Source organism: Thermobia domestica, chromosome 9, assembly GCF_964235325.1.
Source record: "Thermobia domestica chromosome 9, izTheDome1.hap1.1, whole genome shotgun sequence".
Taxonomy (NCBI): Eukaryota; Metazoa; Arthropoda; class Insecta; order Zygentoma; family Lepismatidae; genus Thermobia; species Thermobia domestica.
In genome coordinates this window covers 68,685,951-68,708,305 of record NC_137462.1, presented here as the reverse complement: position 1 = coordinate 68,708,305, position 22,355 = coordinate 68,685,951, and the positions used below count along the sequence as shown (strand labels likewise).

Below are 22,355 nucleotides of genomic sequence, written 5' to 3'. Positions count from 1 at the left end.
TGATAAATGCAACCGTCTACTTTCCTTTCAGAAGGGGCTTTTGCTGTATTCTCAACCCAATATATACCATGGAATAATATGGAAGACTAACACTGCTCAATCACTTTCAACTTTAAACTTTCACAGAATCAATGACAGCTCTTTAAGGAAGTCACATCGGTAAAAATTAAAATTTTATAGGCAGGAGTCCTGAGTGCCACGTCTCAATGACGACTCGAAATACGACTAGGTAACTTAAGGCCAAAACATATTTGGTATATACATCAAACTAGCATATATTACCCGCGTCGAAAATACACAACTCCGTATCTCATATGTTTAGTACCCGTGAAATATGCTGTTTTTGTTTTTAATGGCATCGATTTAAACAGAATCGGAAAAATAATTGATCATCTCGGCGACCCCGAAAACCATGGATTCGACACTAATATTGGTCATTTCCCCCTCCCCATGTTGCGGGCCATGGCATCAAAAGTGTCACTGTTCATCTCAGCGACCCCAGTAAATGTGGATTCAGCACACATTTTCGATCATTTTTAAATATCTCTTCCTCCCGTCCCCCAAGCTGCGGGGTTGAATTTGAATTTAAACAGGATCGAAAGTATCACTGTTCATCTAAGCGACCCAGAAAACTACAAATTTGACAATGATACTGGCCATTTTCGATTATCTTTATATATCTCTTTCTCCCCTTCCCCCGAGTGGCGGGGCTGATTTTGGATTTAAACCGGATCGAAAATGTTACTGTTCATCTGAGTGATCCCGAAAACTATGGATTAGACGCGGGGTTCTCAACCTTTTACACTGGCGTACCACCAAAGCTTTACCGCCATAAGTCGTACGTAGCAGCAACAGCGGCTCACGTACCATCAGTGGTACGCGTACCATAGGTTTAGAAACTCTGTATTAGACAATAATATTGCTCATTTTCGATTATTATTATACCACATATAGCTCCCCTTCCGTGCTGCGACACACGTCATCAGAATTGTCAGTGTTAATCTCAGCTACTCCTAAAACTATGGACTCGACACTAATATTAGTCATTTTCGATCATTTTTAAATGTTTATCCCCCTCCCCTACTTTGTACCCTCTCCCTCCCCAACTATCAGAGCTGAACTTGGATTGAAACAGCATCAGAAATGTCACTGTTTCTCTCATCGACCACAAAAACTATGGATTCAACACTCATATCGGTCATTTTTGATCATTTTCAAATTTCCCTCCCCTTCCCCTACGGTATATATAGCTCCCCTACGGTATCAGAATTGTCACTGTTAATCTCAGCTACTCCTAAAACTATAGATTCGACACTAATATTAGTCATTTTCGATCATTTTTAAATGTTTATTCCCTTTCCCTACGTTGTACCCTCCCCTTCCCCAACTATCAGGGGTGAACTTGGATTGAAACAGCTTCAGAAATGTCACTGTTTCTTTCATCGACCCCAAAAACTATTGATTCAACACTAATATCGGTCATTTCTGATCATTTTTAAATTTATCTCCCCCTCCCCTACGTTGCATCGTAAAAGTAAATAATCTAAGGTAATTCCTGCTCCTAAACTCATGTATGTTGAAAATTTGATTGAGATCGGTCGGGTGGTTCAAGAGTGATGAAGTCACAAAGGCAGCCATTTTTATTTTAATGTTTTTTTTACATATATCTCCCTCCTCCTCCCCCCATACGTTGGCTCGTAAAAATGAAACGACAAAAGACTCCCAAGGCCTGAACATTATATATGTTGAAAATCTGATCGGGATTGGTTGGGTGGTTCAAAAGTTATTAGGTTTTATTAGTTTTTATTTATATGTCCCCTCCCCTAGGATCTACCGTTAAAGTGAAATTACAGCAATGGTTCCAGATCCGAACCTCATGTATCTTAAAAATTTGATTGAGATCGGTCGGATAGTTCAAAAGTTATTAAGTTACAAAAATAGTCACTTTCAATCTTATATAAATTGATTTTTATATATCTCCCCCTCCGCCCCTACGTTGCTCTGTCAAATTTAAATCATAAAAAACAATTCCAAGCCTGAACCTCATCTATATTGGATCGGTCAAGTGGTTCAGTAGTTATTAAGTTTTATTTATTTTTATACTCCATCCCCCTTCCCCTAAGTTCTACCATCAAAGTGAATAGCCTAAAATCAGCCCAGCCTCGAACTTCATCCATGTTACAAATTTTATCTAGATCGGTCCGGCGGTTCAGGAGATTTAGTGTCACAAACATAGTGATTTTCAATTTTATATATAGACTAGCTGAACCTGCGCTCTCTACACAGCGCATCATTCATATATGAGCATGAATCTCGTTGTTTTTCTTTACATCTGCACATGTCCCTTTACAGACACAAGTGAAAGACGTCTTGATAAAAAGTGGCAAGAGATACCATAAAGGGGAGATTTTGTTGATTACTTTTTCAATATCGGGCACCGTTTGCAAGATTTGAGCCTACTTCCGGTTGGAGTTTTTAATTCATGTATGATCAGTGTTTTCTTTCTTCTTGCATGCAGTATGTAATAAGCAAATACATTACACACACAATTAATTATAATGTCAGTGATATATGGTGTTCATTGGGCAAGATTCAACTTACTCTTAGAGTGGAGAAATGGCTATCCTTCGTTTTTCATTATCATTTGCCCATGAAACAAACACCTTAGAGGTATGCAACCCTCGTATACGATTTTGTGGTGTTGGAATGTATAATGCGTAGGATATGATTTTTTTTCTAATTTCAACACTTCAAGTGTACCCATAAAAATGTAATAAAGAAATAATGGCCATGTTTTTTAAATATTCAATTAGAACTGGACTATCTACATAATATTTGCAATCGATTAGTGAAAATGTCATCTTTCTAAAGCCTGTAGTTTCCGAGATCTCATTGTCGAAAGGATTGGCCACTAACATATAAACGTCCACAAACGTATAGTTTAAAAGAACTCCAAAGATGGCAGCACAATTCATCTGCATTGATTTTGGAAAAGGCTTATTAAAATGCAAACGCTTTAAACAATAATTTTAAAAAGATAAACTTTATGAAAAAGGGTCTATTTAAATAATTTATTTAAAGTGCATATTTGGGTTTATTAAACGTAAAATCACAAATAACCGTAAATGAAAGGTTTGAAATCTAAAGTTATAGGCTGAAGCTCAGGCGCTTTTGTTGCTATTGTAGCATTTTAATATATAGATTGTATTTGCATTATTATGAAGTCCAGGTCATACAAAAAAAATCAATTAATGTTTATAGCTAGAAACTAGGAGACGAATATCTAATGAACTAATTCTTGTATTTAATGTTTTATGATTTTTTTTAAAAAAAAATATTAATGTGACTTCCCTCAAAAGCCGCTACTACACAAAATCCACTGAAAGGATCTGCGTGAAGTACCTGTTGGTTAAATGGACTGAAGTTTAGCGTTCCTTTCAACACTAAAACTACATGAGACGTGGACTTACAGCTTAATATGAGATACGAACCACACAAAATTCCAACGGGAATTTCACGCGGGAAAGAAAGTATGCTAACCATATAGTCACACGGAGGCTCAATGCCTGAAGTACTGTAAGTCACTCTGGATAGTTTGATGGGAACAAACAGAAGTATTCTCATATGGACTACAATCTCTAGACAGGGGAATTAGTTTTCTTTTTTTTTTTTTTCAATCGAATAAAGGAAACACGTTAAAATTTTGATGTTTGATACCCTTTCTTATAGCACAATCATAATTTAGAAGTCATTTTTGGTACTGTATACTACTTAGCTACTATTTTAGGTACGATGAATTTGACTGTACTTTCAACTGGAATTTGCATTTAATTAATCCTGTCTAGTGTATTGCCTACGTATCTACAATTTTCCACCCATTTTCATAACCACATACACCCGAAACTAAAACTGCAATTCAAATTCATCTCCACAACCATACGAAAGAATAAATTCGGTATACTAAGAATTAGTAGTTTCACATTGATCTTTATCAACATGTTACATGAAGACTACATTCATGATATCTTATGAATTCATATCCGGTAAAAGACAGTCAACGATCAACCAATAAAATGTTTGCTCACTTTTCTACGACACTCACCGATCACATTAGATAACAAAAGACAAACAAATGGATCGTTCCCTTCCTGATTCTGGAGACAAATAAGATGTACGAGCCAATAAATATTCGAAAACAATATTCAATTAGAGTAATACTTTTGAAAGCAACACGAAGCAAAATAGAAATCATATTACACTCTAATTTTTTAAATGTTTTGAAGAATGTCGGAAAGACAAAGCACCATTGCTTATTCTAATCATAGGATATGTAGTTTTGATTTCCGAAATGTTATTGCTATTTTAATCAATGACTTGTAATGAAATTCCTTTTCGGTTCGGAGGCAGCGGAGCAAAACTGTCTTAAACATTGGGGGAGGGGGATTAGACCGTTTCCATATTTTTTTAAAGCAATGTTCAAAATATTTATGAAGTTGAAAAACAATGCTGTAGAGGATCAGGGGAGCAGAGTTGTCTTGAACATTGGAAGGCGAGCAATTTCAGGCTTATTCTGGAGACATCAATTTCATCTCACTTTCCTTTGTGGCAATCGGACACAATCACATTGCTCTCCAAAAGACATATTTCAAATCGGATTATTGGGGGAAACAGTCCCCCAGTTCCAAGATTGGAGGGGACATGTCCTCTTCATTCCCCCGGAATTTGCGCCAGTGTTCGGAGGCTATATGAGACCTACAGTTAACGTGAGGATTCGAATAACACATACTTACATACGTAATCGAAGGAAAGTTTCCAGCACAGATGGCCACTATGGACAAGATAAATACCTTATACGAGTAGATTCTTTTATAGTATATAAAACGTAAACATTCATATAATCGAGAATATGTGGTTACTAAACTTAAAATAGCAGCTAGTATTACCCACAAGACGAGACGAGACGAGAAATAAGGTTTTCTCATCTCGTGATCATAAATTTTTGTTAAGGTTGGTGTAAAGGGACAAGTTTCGCCGATAGATGTCACTACAGTCTTCTTATCTCTCTCATGTATTTTTTATCACCTTTTACGAAAATTTACAGTTTCTCTTACAAATCTCAATCTAGAGACTTCAAATTTTTAGAGAAAGAACTTCATAACTTATCGAAGGAAACAACTCGTGCCGAATTTTTATTTAGAATTTTCTTCATTGTTGAAAAAGTTCCATTGTTAAAAGTTTGGATATCCATTTCAGCAATTAAGCTACTTCAACAATGAAGAAAATTCTAAATAAAAAATTATTGCCTTCCATAGGTTATGAAGTTCCTTCTCTAAAACTTTGGAGTCTGTAGGTTGAAATTTGTAAGAGAAATCGTGAATGTTCGTGAAAGGTAAAAAATGCATGAGAGAGATACGAAGACTGTAGTGACATCTATCGGCAAAACTTGCCCCTTTAAACCAACCTTAAACTCGCATCTCGAATAATTGTTTTCCATCTCGTCTCGTTTCGATTTTAGGAAGGCTATTCTAATCTCGTTTCGTACATTTATGTACAAACTTATGCTCTGACTTTTTTCTTTGATTTCATCTAGAAATTACCAAAATTCTCCCTCGTCACAAGAGGTCCACGAGGGGAGTGATATAACAACACTTAAACAATATATATTATTGGAGTATATTGTGTAGTGACTTCCGCATTTTTAAACAATGATAAATTATCTTCATTATGTTTGTACACGGGCAGCGATTAGAGTGAACAAGAGGGGCAGTTGCCCCCCCCCACTTTTCTAAAGTGACCGCTGAATGCAGGGATGCAAATAACCACTCGCCCGGGGCGAGTGTTTAATATCACTATTATTTATTTCAAACTGTAAAGACTGGGATGTGGGCTAGTAGCTTTTTTCTTGGGCCAGTAAAATTTTGCATCCCTGCCTTAATGTATATAGTTTCATTTGGAAATGTAAAGTTTCTGTATGTATTCTGGTGGATAGAAAAAAATGGTGCCATATAATATTTGTCGTTGAGTGAGTATGTATTGGTTATTTGTCTTTCTGTGGAGTTGATAAAGCTACAGAAATTGCGTTTTAACTGCAATTCGAAGCAATTAATATTGCAATTGCGTATTTCTTTAAATGTCGTAGCATATGCTTATAGTATTTACTGTCTTTCATTTTCTAAGAGTAATAACATACATTTAATGGAATGTGTGGAAGTAAAAATATAAGTTGTTCATTAATCACCAGTTTCAATATAACTCCTACAAAACAAGCCTCATTATTAACTACTATGATTAATATTATCCTTTCTATTTATTTGTTTTTAAAATCTATTATTAAATAATCTGATCACACAATTTTCCAAACAGAATTTTAACATGTTCATGACCAAGGAATCAAAATCTCTTCTTACGCTTTCGTTGTTTAAGAGTACAAAAAACTAGTGCCTACTTGCGTTCTTCTTGTCAATTTACTTAATAAAAAATATGAAATACGATATACGGTATTTTAACTGAAAAAGATAGTATTCTATTAGTTATACACCCTTTCGTCAAACGAAGTGTTAGAAACAACCAGGAAACCAACATTGATATACAAATATTCAGGTCATGTCTTGCCCCCCCCACACTTTTAACGTCCAATCGCCGCCACTGTGTTTGAACAATCACTTTATGAATTTATAGTTTTATACCATGAATCATATAACATTGAAACAGTATTTGAGATGTAACATTTGGATGAACTACTGTTGTTCACGAGGCTCAAGAAATTTCTCGTCTTGACATTGAAAACGTATTTCTCGCCTCGTTCTCGAGACGAGAAGATAAATTTCTCATCTCAAGAGCAAGACTACTAGTAGCTGAGTTAAAGAAAAAGCTCCTTAAATCATCGTATGAACGATATGAGTTCGTGCTTACATAGTGCATCTAAATATACGTTTGAAAAAAAATATAAAAACAGCAATCTAAGCAAGTTACTTTTATGTTGCAATACATCCGGTGACGTTAAAAACACATACAAATTCTTATAGTATATTACATGAAATAGCATCAGATTCGGCCAGTAAAGGAAGCTTTCAGTAATATTCCCAGAAAGAAAGAAAGAAAGAAAAAAATAATAACCACGTCCTTGAAAACTAAGAAAGAACTGGAAACTAATTCTTGAACAGAAAAACGAAGAATGTGTTTAAATACGAAATCGCAGCAACTACCAAAGATATAACACATCAAATCAAACATGTTTTTACTTTTCAAGTGTTTTTCATTATTAATAATTTAATATTTTTTCCCTTAATTTGCATTTTGGTCTTCCGAACCAATGTTATCTTCATATCCTCCAAGAAATCGTGACCAAGACGTTTCTAAACGTCAAGCGTACCAATAGTTAGGTTAAGACGAAGACGGTAAATAAAATCTTGGTCTAATATAGAGGTGATTAATTCGCAGAACACGTAGTACATCTTATACCACTTTTTTTATGTGGAATCTTGAATGTGTCATTGAAGAAATTTTGAAGTATGCTTCTTTTACACCTCTCCGTATAGAATACTGCATCAATTTCTGACAGCATCTTTCTATGCTGATGTCTAAATTAACTAAACCTTCGTACCACGAATCATCACTGGTTGGGTGTACATACGGCTATGATCCGGAGATCACATAACCAAAAGAAGAGGTCAAGAGTGCCATCAAGAAAATGGTCACTGTTATCTTCGATATTTGGGGCATTGCATGAAGATTTGTCCTGGAGGACCTTGCTGCCGATACCCACTTGTACTGCTCAGCATGAGAAACGACATTAATCTCGAAATAGTTGAAACGTGTTATGAGGACGATTTCTGTAAGGTGACAATTCAGTTGCAACATAATCACCAACCTTTCTCATCTATTTTACGCGTTCAAATTGGTTCTCTCGGACTTCGTCCTTTCTCGAAAATGAAACTCAAAATAAACGAGCCTTTCTGAAAGTGTAGAGGTTCAGAACTTTTACGCAGCTTTCTTAACTGGTCAACCGTTGGGAACTTTGTAACACCGCACGAGCAAATTATTTCTATAGATATTATAACGAAACGTAATCCAAATAAGTACTTTATTGCTTATAAGACTATTCTTACAATTTTTTGACATTACCACGTAAATTAGTTATTTTTCAAAAGTAAAATAATTGTAGCGATTCTGTGTGTGTCACTTAGAAAGTGTCCACATAACACTAATAGCACAAGTACCTTAGACTGCTCACTTATGGTCTTGTTTCACATTATCTTAGTGCGTGTTAATCTTCGGTTTCATTTCAGATGATGATGCAGGCCTAACGAATACTTTATTCATCATGTACCTTAGCCTATACCAGGGATAACCATATTTGACCTAACCTACAATGAGTGTTGACACTACAATGTGTTGTGAGTAAGGGAACAGAGTACGTGTAAGATAGTTCGACTGACACGTGTGAATCGCTAACTGTCCAAAGAAAGACGAGCTAAATCACGAAGAGAGACTAGATATCGTAATTTGAATTTTTATATGCACAAACACGAAAATCAGCGTATAATAATGATTTTGCTTTTGTAATATTACACTTTACAACCAGGTTTGTTTACCTTCTAAAATACTCCTTCGGTTAGCAAATGTATTACCTAGGTATATGAGATTTGTAAGTTAAAAATGCAATGAAATAAAATCATGTTGATTTCTAGGATAATCAAGAATGGAAAAGAAAAGTTTAAAGATTTAAGATAAAATGATACATTTTAGGTGAATATTTTAAACTATTCAATACACACATTCATGTCTTTTATAGACCCTATTGTATATTCTGCCTAGAAGCGAAAGCATACATGTTAAATTTAAATATTATGTAGTATGAATATTGGTATAATAGCCTGCTTTAACAAATGATACGAAGTTTTGTATTTACGCATATTTTGTAACATGATTAATTTATTTACATTTTTAGTTAAAAGTACTAAACGGACAACCGGTCCTGTGATTCCTAAATTTCGTTGAAAGAATCAGTCTCAAATGGTTACATATTGAAATATTGTATTGTAGGGTAATTGCTCAATCATATCTAAAGTAAAAATAACTAACTTGGATTCATATTGGAATATACCTCGAAGCACACATGCAAACCTATATTGATTTTGCAATACCCAACTAACGCAAACTGGTTTATCGGCTTGAGATGTATGCACGTATTTTAGCTAAAATATGCAATCATCATCAGCCATGTGGTTTTAATCAAATCATTACATCGGTGATACTACGAGGCCGTTCTATAATCTCGTAATCTTGGCTCATCTATTTGTATACCTCCTCGTAGCCAAATGGCTAACAAGCTTGTTTTCTGTAATCGCGGTCCTGGGTGCGACTCCCCTAGGGATTCTTACCTCAAATACAAACCGGAGTAATGAAAATAAAAATCAAATGAAACTTCTAGTTTTATCTCCCACGGTTAAGGAGGCGGAGGATTAATGAAAGTGGTTACGAACAAATTAGTGGATAAAGAATGTGGGAGACAACGAGAGAACCTTGCGAAAACCCATTGCCAAGATGTTACCTGTCACAAACTCACATGGTCTTGGATCGAATCAGAAACACCTCTCAACACATGTGAGCGCTCTACTACTAAGCCATCATGTCCTTCACACCGAAATACTGGTTCAGATTCCACTTTAAACAGTAGGTTCAATGTCAGGGGTGAGAAACCTTCGTCCCCGCATTCGACTTTCAGAGTCATAAAGTACAGCCTCCTGGGCTTGTGAAAAATGCTAAATGATCATCATTTAGTTTATACGTTTAGCGTTTTCACAACAGGTCCAGGAAACAGCACTTGATGACTATAAAGGCCACAGGTTTTCCCTACTGTCTTAAAGTGCTCAAAACCGACATCAAACCCACATCAATACAGAAAACAACAATCATATTTCTACTGATGTCCGTTGATGTCTCTGAAACTAAATGTATAATTTTCATTATATTTATATAAATTATTTTGTTTGAGGTTTTCATAAAAACTAAATTTGGATAATGTAAACTTTACTTTACAGTACATCTTATATGTAAACAAAAAGGAGAAATCCTTGTTTTAGTTAATAGAGGTGTACGATGAGGTAAAAATGTGAATATACTTGTATACCTTCATGCTAATTTTATGTCTATTCAGAAGTTTAATTGTATCGAGTTTATCGATAATTTAATAAGATATTGTATCGAATAATATCGGTAGTGTATTAATGATTTAAAGATAAGACACAGAAAATAATAATCTAGTAAATCAATTTACTTTTTCAATTCACGGAATATTTACAAAAAGTTGGATATAAATGACGGGAGGGTCACAAACTTTGTGACCTGTGACTCGGAAGCAGTCACGTCCAACACTCATCAGACCAGTGACCTGGAGGAAACGAAACATCGTTATACACATTGGAAGTACGTACGAGGTTCCTAATGTAATTCCAACAAACACGATTCTCTCTTTTCTTTTCTTACTAAATATATAATTATCTTTCTCTCTTATTGCGTATGTCAAACAATTGCACTGAAAGACAGCTACAAGGTTTAATAGAGTGTACACGAGTGATGCTTTTTCCTATAGGTAATCGTCGAAAGTTAATCAAGCGAACCTATACAACTTATCGTGTAGAATAAAAGAGAAGATGCTGAGCTCGAACAGTATTTTTTTAATACTCTGCGTTCAAAACCATTGCATTACTTTTCAGTAAGCAAAGCAGGGGCGTCATTTGAAGAGGGCATAGGGACAATTGCCTTCGTGAGTTTGAGAAGCCTATACGTTTTATTCAACTGTACACTAATATAGCAATAAAAATATGACATTCTTATGTCGGCTTAGCATCTTGCCCCAAAATCTGAAATGCTGATGATGGAAAAACACACCAGCATAAACTTATACCATACATATAAAGGTGTACATAAACACCCTGAATCAAATACTTGAATATTCGAGCTCGAATAGAGGACATCATTAATAATGTAAAGCTGATATGGTGGTTCCTTCCGGGTCACCGGGTCAGATCGGATTTGAGAAGCGAAACCCACACCCGGACAGAAGTTGTGACCCAGTGACCAATGCAATCATTTTTGTGTACAAGTATGTACACCGGTGTACTTTTGGTCTGATATTCTATCTCAACATTTTCTGCGTTTCTGAAGGTAACTCTTGACCAAAATTACGTTGGTAAAGAGAAGTGATCCCTACTTCCATGGTATATGTTGGATATGTTATGGCAACATTTGTACCGAGTTTTGTTCTTCTTTTGTTTTTCTTTTGTTCCTTCCCTCGTTTTGTATCAACTGTAGTGCAAGTGCTAATGTTAGAATAAAAATAGTAATTTTTTGACTTCTATAATATAACATTAACGTTTTATTGTAACATCTGGCGACCGTGACACGACTGAAAAACAACTTAAATAATGGAGAAGGCAAAAAGAGTTAGAACAGTGGCGAGAGCTGTATTTACAAAAATCGCAAAAAATGTGGAACAGTGTTGTAATGCCGCGAATGTGAACATTGACGAAATTAAAGTGAACTTTGAATTATTGGAGGATAAATACAGGGCGGTTGATGAAGCACACAATGAATACATTGAATTGTTATTAAAAGAAGAATTCGAAGAAGATGATTTGGTTTAGGAAACAGAAGCACAAGATAAGTATGTTCTGACATTTTATGGTCTCCGCACGAAAGTTCAAGAGTTGATCGATAAGCATGCATCAAATTCAACTCGTGACACAGACAGTGTTTTGACAGAAGGTAAGAAACGGGGTATTAAGTTACCGGTAATTGAATTGAAGAAGTTTTATGGTGACTTAAAGAATTGGTTACCGTTTTGGAGTCAGTTCAATAGAATCGATGCGGACACGAATATCGCAAACAGTGACAAATTTCAATATTTAGTTCAGGATACTCTACCCGGTTCAAGAACACGCCAATTTGTTGAAAGTTTCCCGTTATGTGAAGAAAACTATCCGAAAGTGATTGAAGGTTTGAAGTCACGTTTCGGTCGTGAAGATACATTGGTAGAAGTGTATGTGAGGGAACTTTTAAAACTGGTGTTAAGCAATTTGAACAGTAATAAGCAATTAGAACTTAGTGCCTTGTACGACAAAATTGAGTCACAATTACAAGCATTAAGTACATTAGGAGTGACGACAGACAAATGCGCAGCAATGCTGTACCCACTAGTGGAATCGTGTTTACCTGAGGAATTTTTGCGAGCATGGCAAAGGGGAACTACGAACTATGGAGAATCTACAGTGGAAAATAGACTGGAAAATGTAACGTTGTTTGTGAGAAAAGAAGTTGAAAGTGAAGAGCGGATAGCACTTGCAGTTGCGGGGTTTGATTTGAAAGATACTTCCGGTGCGATAAAGAAAAGGAAGGATCGAAGTAGTCCCATAGAAACTGTTCCAACAGCGGCAGAGTTAGTTAATTGTAAATGTGACCCAGAGAAATGTATTTTTTGTAGTGATTTTCATGTTACCGAAGAGTGTTCGAAGGCACGTAACTGGTCTTTCAAGGAAAAAACAAAGGTGTTAAAAGCAAAGGGTTGTTTCAAATGTCTAAAACCGGGGCACGTTAGCAGTAGATGTAGAGTAAAATTAAAATGCGCCAAGTGCAAGGGACAACATTCATACATTATGTGCAAGGGACTAAAAGGTAACAAGGAAAACGACGGTACAGTGAAACAAAGTGTAACGAAACCGGTTATTGAAAATACATTAACTAATAACGTGTATGCTGAAACGTTTTTGCAAACATTAGTTGTAAAAGTAAGGGGTCAAGAGACAGAAAGGGAGGTAAGAGCTATTATAGATACCGGTTCCCAACGATCGTACATTCGAACAGCTACCACATTGGAAATGGGATACGAAACTGTTAAAAAAGAAAGTGTTACGCATGCACTCTTCGGAGGTATTTGTTCTGCACCTTATGAACATAGTTATCAAGTTAGGTTGTATAGTCTGAAAGGAGATTATGCATGCAATTTTGAAGCACTGAACCAAGATACAATATGTAGTAATGTGACGTCAGTAGTTGAAGGTCCTTGGATACAGGAGTTAGAAACTTTTGGTGTAGAAATTTACGATAGGAACCCTGGCGCGGTAGAAATTTTAATAGGTTCTGACATTGCAGGAAAACTTTTTATTGGGAAAAGAATTGTGTTGAAGTCCGGATTGGTAGCAATGGAAACATTGCTTGGTTGGGTTTTAATGGGCAAAGTTAAAGTACGTGGTGATGTTAAATTCTCGTCTATGGCAACGATGTCCATGTTTTGTAAAGAAGCATCTATAGAAGATTTATGGCGGTTAGATGTTCTTGGTATCACAGATCCTGCGGAAAAGAAGACAAAATTGGAAGCTCAGCAAGCAGTAATGGATTACTTTAATAAGATCGTAGCTATTAATGAGGAGAAGAGGTACGAAGTAATGTTACCTTGGATAGAAGGACATCCTACACTTCCTAGTAATATTGAAATGTGCAAAAGAAGATTGAATACACTTATTGGTAAGTTGAAGAAGGAAAACCGTTACGAAGACTATCAACAAGTGTTGAATGAATGGATATATGATGGGGTAATAGAAGTTATTCTACCAGAAGAAAAGGATAGAGAAGGACATTATTTACCTCATCGCCATGTAGTCAAGGAAAGTAGTACGACGAAAATACGTCCCGTCTTCGACGCTTCAGCCAGGGAGAAAAATTATTCGTCATTGAATCAGTGTTTAGAGAAGGGCATTAATTTGATTGAAATGATACCCTCAATTTTGATAAAGTTTAGGTTAAATAGAATCGGAGTTGTATCCGATATCAAGAGAGCATTTTTACACATTAGTGTTTGTAAAAGAGACCGTGACTTTTTGAGATTTTTGTGGGTTGACCAGGAGGGAAACGAAAAGATATTTCGTCACAAGCGTGTAGTTTTTGGTGTGAACTGTAGTCCATTTTTGCTGTGTGCAGTGATAAAACATCATCTTAAGTTAGAAATGGAAAAGCAAAGAGAAGGAAAAAGCCAATATTCCAGAGAGGGCATCACTCAGCTTTCGAAGTGCTTTTATGTGGACAATTGCGTTACCAGCGTAAGGAATGAAGAGGAGCTTCATCACTTCATTAATGAAAGCACCCAAGTAATGGCGAAAGCTGGATTTGAGCTGAGAGGGTGGGAGCACACTTCTTTTGGAGAGATGGAGCAAGACAACGGAGTACCAGTCTTAGGTCTACAGTGGGAAACGAAATCTGACACTTTGGCAATAAGACCAGAATGCTGCGACGGGTTGATACCAGAAGTTCTTACTAAGAGGGTTATTTTGTCGTTTGCAAACAGGATATTTGATCCTATAGGGATTACTTCTCCAGTGACGTTGTATCCAAAGATCCTTTTGCAAGAAATTTGGCGATTGGAATTAAGTTGGGACGAAGAAGTACCAGGGGCAGTAAGGAAGAAATTTTTACAGTGGGTAGGTGAATTGCCTTTGTTGAAAGAACTTTCATTTCCTAGATATATACAAGGAGATTCAGAAAATTGTAGCCTACATGTGTTCTGTGATGCAAGTGAAAGAGCCTATACTACGGCAGTTTTTCTTAGAACTGTTACCAGAGAAAACATTAATGTGCAGTTAGTACAAGCCAAGACAAGAGTTGCTCCTATAAAGAAATCAACCATAGCAAAATTAGAATTATTGGCAGCTACTATTGGTGGGAGACTAGCTACTTCTGTGATTGAGGCCTTGAATCTTGAAGATATACAGATTTATTATTGGACAGATTCTACAACAGTTCTTGCATGGATTAAACGAGATGAGCAATGGAATACTTTTGTTTGGAATCGAGTGCGAGAAATCCGAAAATTAAGTGAAAAAGAAACTTGGCATTACGTACCAGGAACCATGAATCCGGCGGATTTACCATCGAGAGGATGTACTTCAGAACAACTGCTTGAGTCAAAATGGTGGGAAGGTCCTTCGTGGCTGCGACGACCCAAGGACGAATGGCCAGAACAGAAGTATGAGTACAAAGAAGAAATAATTACACAGGAAAAGAAAAAGATGGTCTCATTAGCTATGCTTAATGTTGGAAAGGAGGACAGTGACTGGTATTATCGGTATCCTTCGAAGTACGAAAAATTAGTTCGCATAATAGGTTGGATGAAAAGATTTATTCATAATTGTCGTTCTAAGCAAAGAAAAAGCAACGAATTGTCTGTTGAAGAATTGATATCAGCAGAGAAGACTGTTATTAGACTTGTCCAAACAGATTCCTTTGAGGGTGTTGGCGACAAGAATTTGAAATCTTTGTGTCCGTTCGAAGACAATGACAAACTCATCAGAATAAAAACCAAAATTACAGAACTTTCGGATGTTGAAACCTTCCGTTGTCCAGTTGTGTTGCCAAGCACACATCCAGTAGTAAAAATGTTAGTGCACGATAAACATGTGGAAGCTTGTCACGTTGGTGTTCAAGGTTTGTTGAGTCTTCTTAGGGAACAGTTTTGGATACTCAAAGGAAGAAAAACCATTCGATCTATAATAAAGCAATGTGTCATATGTAAACGATATACTGCCAAGAAGTTGGAACCAATCCCTGTAGCCCTACCCGAAGATAGAATCAGAGATGCAGCAGTGTTTGAAGTAACGGGAGTGGACTTTACCGGACCAGTTAGACTACGAGATGGAGGAAAAGCTTGGATTTGTATATTTACCTGTGCAGTATATAGAGCAGTGCATTTGGAGCTTGTTTCCGGATTATCAACTAGTGACTTTCTTCAAGCCCTTAGAAGATTTATAGCGCGTCGAGGCCGTCCTTCGGTCATTTACAGTGACAATGGCACGAATTTTGTTGGCACAGAAAATTTATTGAGCAGACTGGATTGGGAATGTATAACGTCTTTTGCAACTGTGAAACGCATCAAGTGGAAATTCAATCCACCCAGTGCTGCTTGGTGGGGTGGTTGAGTTGATTTTGAGTTTAACGTCCCGTTCAGCAGCGAGGCTATATGAGACGTGGACCTACTGATTAACGTGGAATCCGAACCACATGAGCTCCCGCTGCTTGGTGGGGTGGATGGTGGGAGCGTTTGATTCGATTAATGAAAGGACTGTTAAGGAGAATACTTGGGAAGGCTTCGCTAAATTATGAAGAATTCATTACAGTGTTGTGTGACTGTGAAGCTGTCATGAATGGTCGACCGTTAACTTATGTTTCTGATGATAGTTCGGATTTATTAGTTTAACTCCAGCTATGTTTCTGCAGCAAGTTCTAGAAGTAGGAGTACCGGATCTCGACAACTTGGAATTCGTTAACTTACAAAAACGGTTGAGATATTGTCATAAATTCAGGGAACAGTTACGCAGTAGATTTCGCAGTGAATATTTGGGACAGTTGGTGCAGCATTGGAAATCTAGAAGAGACCATAGTGAAATAAAAATAGGGGATGTTGTACTTGTAGAAAACGAGAACTTGAAACGTTTAGAATGGCCTTTAGCAAGAGTTGTTGAAATATTACCTGGACGTGACGGTGAAGTACGGCTTGTGCGGTTGAAGACACGTATCGGATTGATGATGAGACCAGTACAACGAGTTTTTCCCCTGGAAGTTCATTCAAATGAGATACCACAGGTGTTGAAAGAACCAGCAGTGTATCCTAGTGATGAACAAATGGACGGAGTGAGTGATAAAAACACAGAGACTGAGTATGAAACAAAACTTCAAACTGTTATAACTCGAACTGGTAGAAAAGTGAAACCTCCTACCAGATTAGATCTTTTGTATATACTTAAAAATAAATAATGTTTGTTGTGGTTGAGTTACTAGTCCCCTCAACGTAACTCAAGGTGGGAGGATGTTGGATATGTTATGGCAACATTTGTACCGAGTTTTGTTCTTCTTTTGTTTTTCTTTTGTTCCTTCCCTCGTTTTCTATCAGCTGTAGTGCAAGTGCTAATGTTAGAATAAAAATAGTATTTTTGCCTTCTATAATATAACATTAACGTTTTATTGTAACAGTATACGACCAGTAGCGTCATTTTAGATTTTGCTTAAGGGGAACAAGGTTCTCCAAGAGCATTAGAATTTCACATCTTTATTAATATATACCTAGGTGTGTATATATATATATATATATATATATATATATATATATATATATATATATATATATATATATTAGAACCAGGGAGCAATAGCCTCACAATGTTCTCTCTAAATGACGTCCCTGTATACGATTCGAGTATGGTACCATATATTATGAACACAAAACGCAGAACAGGATTTCATATGTTGCCATGAAACTTATCACTTTAAATTACTTTTAAAATTAACTATGTCATAATGACATAAAATCATTCACTTTCATAATATTTTTCTTTGTTCAAGTTAAACAAAACATTTGAACAACTTACCTGAAGACAATTATACAAACAAAGACTATTGTGAGAACAACTGCTACAAGGACAGCTATTTCCTTTCACGTAAAATGAAATTACAGCATATGTCAATCAGCTTTCAAACACTAAATAATAATAAACCCATTTACACCTTTTTATGACGCTATTATGTTTGTAATAGGAAAGAATAATATTAGAACAAACTGAAATATTTTTTTTAAAAAAATGAAAGAAAGTAAAAGAGGAAGAGAAGACTACAACATCATTGCGGAGGTCGATCTGCCAGCACAGATGTCGAAATTCGCGAGCCGAGCTCTCGGACTCAAATGGCCTCGACGTCATTAAATGAGCGCGAGCTTATTTGAGCATGAGTACTATCGTAAGTCAGAACTCGAATAAGCGTGAGGTTCAATTAAGCTAGTGAGCTGAGTACGAACCCAATGAGGTTAGTGAGCGCGATATATAGCTAGCACGAACACCCGACCTCGATCGAGTGCGAGTCTGAGCTAGTGTCTCTCATTGAGATTCGTGACCGTAAGCCTCGTTGAAAATAGTAAGTCTGAGTCTCAGGGAGCCGAAGCTCCGATTATATAATTGCTACCACTGTCTCCCAGTGCTGACAGTTTGAAACTTTTGATGCAGTGTTAAAAGAGTTTTATATTCTAATGCCCCCAGCGGATTGCACACAAAACGTGTTTCTTTCCTGTACTTGAGTATAAACATCTTCCTTAAATGGCACTGATGTAGCAGTGTACTCAACTTTCATCTAAATAAATAAAGATGTAGTTTACACACTTGTGTTCATTTAGAAGTTGACCTATTATCATGTAATTGAGTTTTCTCCAAGTTTTCTTTCGTCTCACGTTTTCTTTCCACCAATTTATTTAAAATTCATTTTACCTCAATAGATTCTGACTGTAGCTCCATCTATGATCAGGACATTATAGTGGGACAAAATAATTAAAATTTACTACCTTCATCGTTGGTAAACATGCTTATACGTCAAGTATGACGATTCAGTCACAGAACGGAGTGCTCAACAAGAGAGACACCAGCTAGTCCCTCTTTCCAAATTGAAAATTTCATTATCACTTCTTGACTTGTCTGTGATTAAAATATTTCTTTTTTCAACAAGACAAGTGAACACCCGTAATTACCAGTTTCTATCTCTTCCTTTATGTAAGCTTATCGAATACCGTTTTTTGTTTTTCTCCTACATTATTCAAATTCTTTTCTCAGTTCTACACACGAATAGATAATTATAAAGAATCACTTTCCACGAATAACGAGCGCATTGACATTTCTATACCAGCGACAATGCTCTTGACCGTCCTTGCTTCAAAATTGAAGGTCTCTCCGCTTCTACACGAGGCATTCGTATCCTATGAAATTGAGTTTTCCATGAGACTCAAATACTGTTTGTGGACCCTATAAATGGTAGGCCTACATTCTAACTTATTGAATTCAATCAACTAGATTCAACAGCTTGTATTACATTGTATATGTTCTTGTTCAATAAACTGCAATATACACTACTTTCGGAAGTAGATTCTTACATAAAAACATGAAAAAACATTAAGTCCAAAATGGGTGCATATACATGTATATATGCGTCATTTCGGACTATACTCTGTCGAAAATTGGTTGCAACAAACCAAAGAGTTATAACTCGAGAACGAAATGTTGGATCAAAGCAGGCCCGTAGCCAGCCCGAAAATGTAGGGGGCCCGATCAAAAATTATTATAGTTCATTTGCAAGCCTACTGTGAAAATTTTAGAAGTGGCCAGTAAAAATTTAGGGGGCCCGCCCCCCCTGGATACGGACCTGGATCAAAGTCGGACATAACAACAAAGCGATTATTTCGGGCCTGGACTCCATTAATCCACTAGTGGATATGGAACAGACATGATAACAGGGTTAGCCTCAAAATATAGAAGTAAATCAATTAGTTGTTTTGATCCGATATTTCATTCTCGATTTGAGGCACGTGTGCATCCATTTCAATCTATAATATTCTTCATGTTTTCGCGTGAGGATTTATTTCTCAAAGTTGATTGGTATTGTTTCCGAACATCATGTATGTAAGCCTTGCATGTCTTCCTTAATGGGATTGTGACATATAAATTCCCATATTGTCTAAGCATCATAAGGCAATTTAAGTGTTGTTTGAATTAAGCAGTGCCAAACTCCGGTCTAAAAAACTAGAAGAAATGATTATGGGAATCGATATCACTCAACTAAAAGCCATCTGCCTGTTCGCATCTTTTCCGTGGGTTAGCAGTTATAATCTGTAATTCCTTATTTGTAGCGCTGGAGTATATTCTCCACTTCCTTTATTTTTTTAAAGCAAGGTATTTTTAAAGAATTTCTTGATGAGTATTCACAAAATGACAATTTTCATACTTGCAGGTGCCATACAGAAAAGAAAAAAAACCAAGAAAGAACCAGTTGAAAATGCTCCAACAGCACTGCCAGAACGAACTTTAAAATAATTATTTTTTACTTATTAACTTCTACAAGGCTTTATACCAATTGTTCTGTGTATTTTATTGTTATATTCATTTAATCGTTCTTGTAATATATCTATCCATTTATAATTTCCTTGAGTGCTAAATTTTTTCCACATGTTTTGTTTAAGAGTTATGTTTAAACGTTCTGCGATATGTTGTTTTACAAAGATACATGCTAAAAAAAAAAAAAAAATCGCAAAATATTATCTCTCTATGACTTATATGGTCCTTGACTCTCTCGACATCTGAACTTTTTTGGCCAATATCTCGGGAACTGTAAGACTGACGCGAAAATTTCCATAATTTCTTTCAGATAGTTTTTGATACTCTACGGAATGGACGGCTCAAAATTGAAAAACTCGCAAATAACACACACGCACAGACGTAGAGAATTCAGTAACGAATTTAAGTTCGTTGAATATTAGACTATGTTAAATATTTTAAGCTCTAGGTAGTTTTAGAGCTTAGCGTTTCATTTAAGCACCGAGGGCTATGAGATATTGACTTATGGCGTAACATGGGATCCGAAAATTACGCAAATATTCACTGTGAATCGAGCTTAGATCTTCCGCACCAAGAACGATAATGTTCATCCCTTACACCCCTTGCACTCATCACTTGTTTAGTGGCTGGCGCGTGTGCCTTTGGTGCACCTGGGCGCGAGTTTCAATTTCAGGTGAAACAGCACAAAAATTTAATTTCACAATCATTCATTTTTCATTAATTATCCGTCTCCTTTAGCCTAAAGGGCGTATGTCTGGGACTTCAAATTTAAAAAAAAAAAAAAAAAAATCATTTCATTTTCACTTAGACTCCGTATATCAAAACTGAGTTGAGTAGGCTATGAAGCTTTTAATATAAAAATGGTTGTAGATTTTGCCCTTAATAAGGGTACTTCATTACATAAATAAGAATATTAGATTTTCGTGCGAGCATGCATTAGAATTATTTCTTGAACGAACATGATTCATTTATACCATGTTTCAGTCATATGAACGGACACACCTGAATCAAGGTAAATAGACTGCCATAATTTAAAATAATTTTACAACCTAAGACATAATATCCTGCTTTTACATATAGAAATAAATGACAAGTTGTTTCACTTTTAATTGAAGATTAGTCAGACAGCACATATCAGTAAATTCAAACGCCATTCAAATTAATGCGTCTTTAAAATCACGACAAACTATAAAGAACGTTGGGAATTTTCAATCGTAAATTATAAATTTAAGCAAGAATCACTTATTGGTAGCTATTTAACGTTATTTGTCAGTTTAGTTATCGTCTATATGATATAAATAAATCAATCAAGTGTTGTAAACCCAAAATGCTACGTTCTCAATTTATGTAAGCTGCAACAGAAAAAATATTTAAATAAACGTTAAGTTCAATAGTGACAAAGATTTCCTGACCAAGCACGACAGTTTTCAACTGCTTAAATGTAGTTTAATTTATAGTTAGATAGTATATAGTTCCAGTCTCAAGACCACACTAACAGCTTAATTCCTTCAGGAAACTGAGCCGGGGCACAATTAAGTCCGACACAATAATTGAAATCAAACACAAGGTAACGAAAACTAATGTATAGTATTTTATTTTATTTATTTTATTTTGTTAATTAGGTTCCATACTTTGACTTCTCTCAAAAAAAAAAAAAAATCGCTAGTAGGTCTATAGTAGGCCCAACAAGAGATGGTCTCTCAAATTTCTTACCATATGCGGAGCGGAATTGCAGTCCCTACTTAGGTGCTACTTTTACCAACCACGGTTACTCTGTCTCACACCATTTATTAAATTGTCATTATAGATGCAGTGAAGAAAGCCTTGATACGTGAGCATTGGCAACGCCACTGCGAGCTGCCAGAGACCTTCTCTTGCTGGCTCCCCTATAGTACACATCTTGGAAAAAAAAAAAAAAATTGTTTAAAAGTTCATGTAATTTCCTTTTTATTTCTGTTATCAGACTTTTATTCGGGAAATGGAGGTTAGGATAATTATGCAACTTATTCAAGCATTCTATTTACGTATTTAACCAAGTTCCAAGTATAGTTTGCATGGATAACTTAGACGTGAATATTTTACAATAAACATTAAGTACAAAGGGAAATGAAGTAGAAGGAATTGTCTAGGGCCTACACCTCAAGGTACCATCAGGGCATTCGCCTGGTGGAACTGAGGAAAAATGAAGATAGTCGGTCAATGAATTCGAGCTCGTGACCTTCCAACTGCGAAACTTGAACGCTAGTTAGTAGCGTATGTTCAAATAACACTTTCAACTGGTATATTCCAAAATTACATTTTTAAAAGTTATTCTAACATTTAACTAGGCTTTAAAAAAAAAAAACTAGTAGGGAGGACCAATGTCCCGTTTTTCTGGACTGCTCTCGAATACTCATATAAAAAAGGAACAGTACTCGCTTCCAAGCTCTATTTAATATGATG

General features: G+C 36.1%; 2 protein-coding genes across 5 annotated transcripts in view; one reads left to right on the top strand and one right to left on the bottom strand.

Annotated features, from left to right (window-relative positions):
- Positions 1–22,355, bottom strand: part of mip40 (Myb-interacting protein 40) — a 346,121-nt gene that overhangs the window by 251,855 nt on the left and 71,911 nt on the right. The window lies entirely within an intron of this gene.
- LOC145694016 (uncharacterized) lies at positions 13,969–15,968 on the top strand. The gene is made up of 2 exons (XM_081770158.1): positions 13,969–15,019; positions 15,770–15,968. The coding sequence occupies exons 1-2, from the start codon at positions 14,004–14,006 to the stop codon at positions 15,966–15,968; spliced, it is 1,215 nt and encodes a 404-aa protein (XP_081626284.1). The 5' UTR covers positions 13,969–14,003.

What these genes read in the sequence shown, in the direction of transcription:
- LOC145694016 (XM_081770158.1), top strand. Translation starts at nt 14,004, where the DNA reads ATGGAAAAGCAAAGAGAAGGAAAAAGCCAATATTCCAGAGAGGGCATC. An exon ending in GACGAATGGCCAGAACAGAA is followed by an intron (nt 15,020 to 15,769) that starts GTATGAGTACAA and finishes ATTATCAACTAG; the next exon opens with TGACTTTCTTCAAGCCCTTA.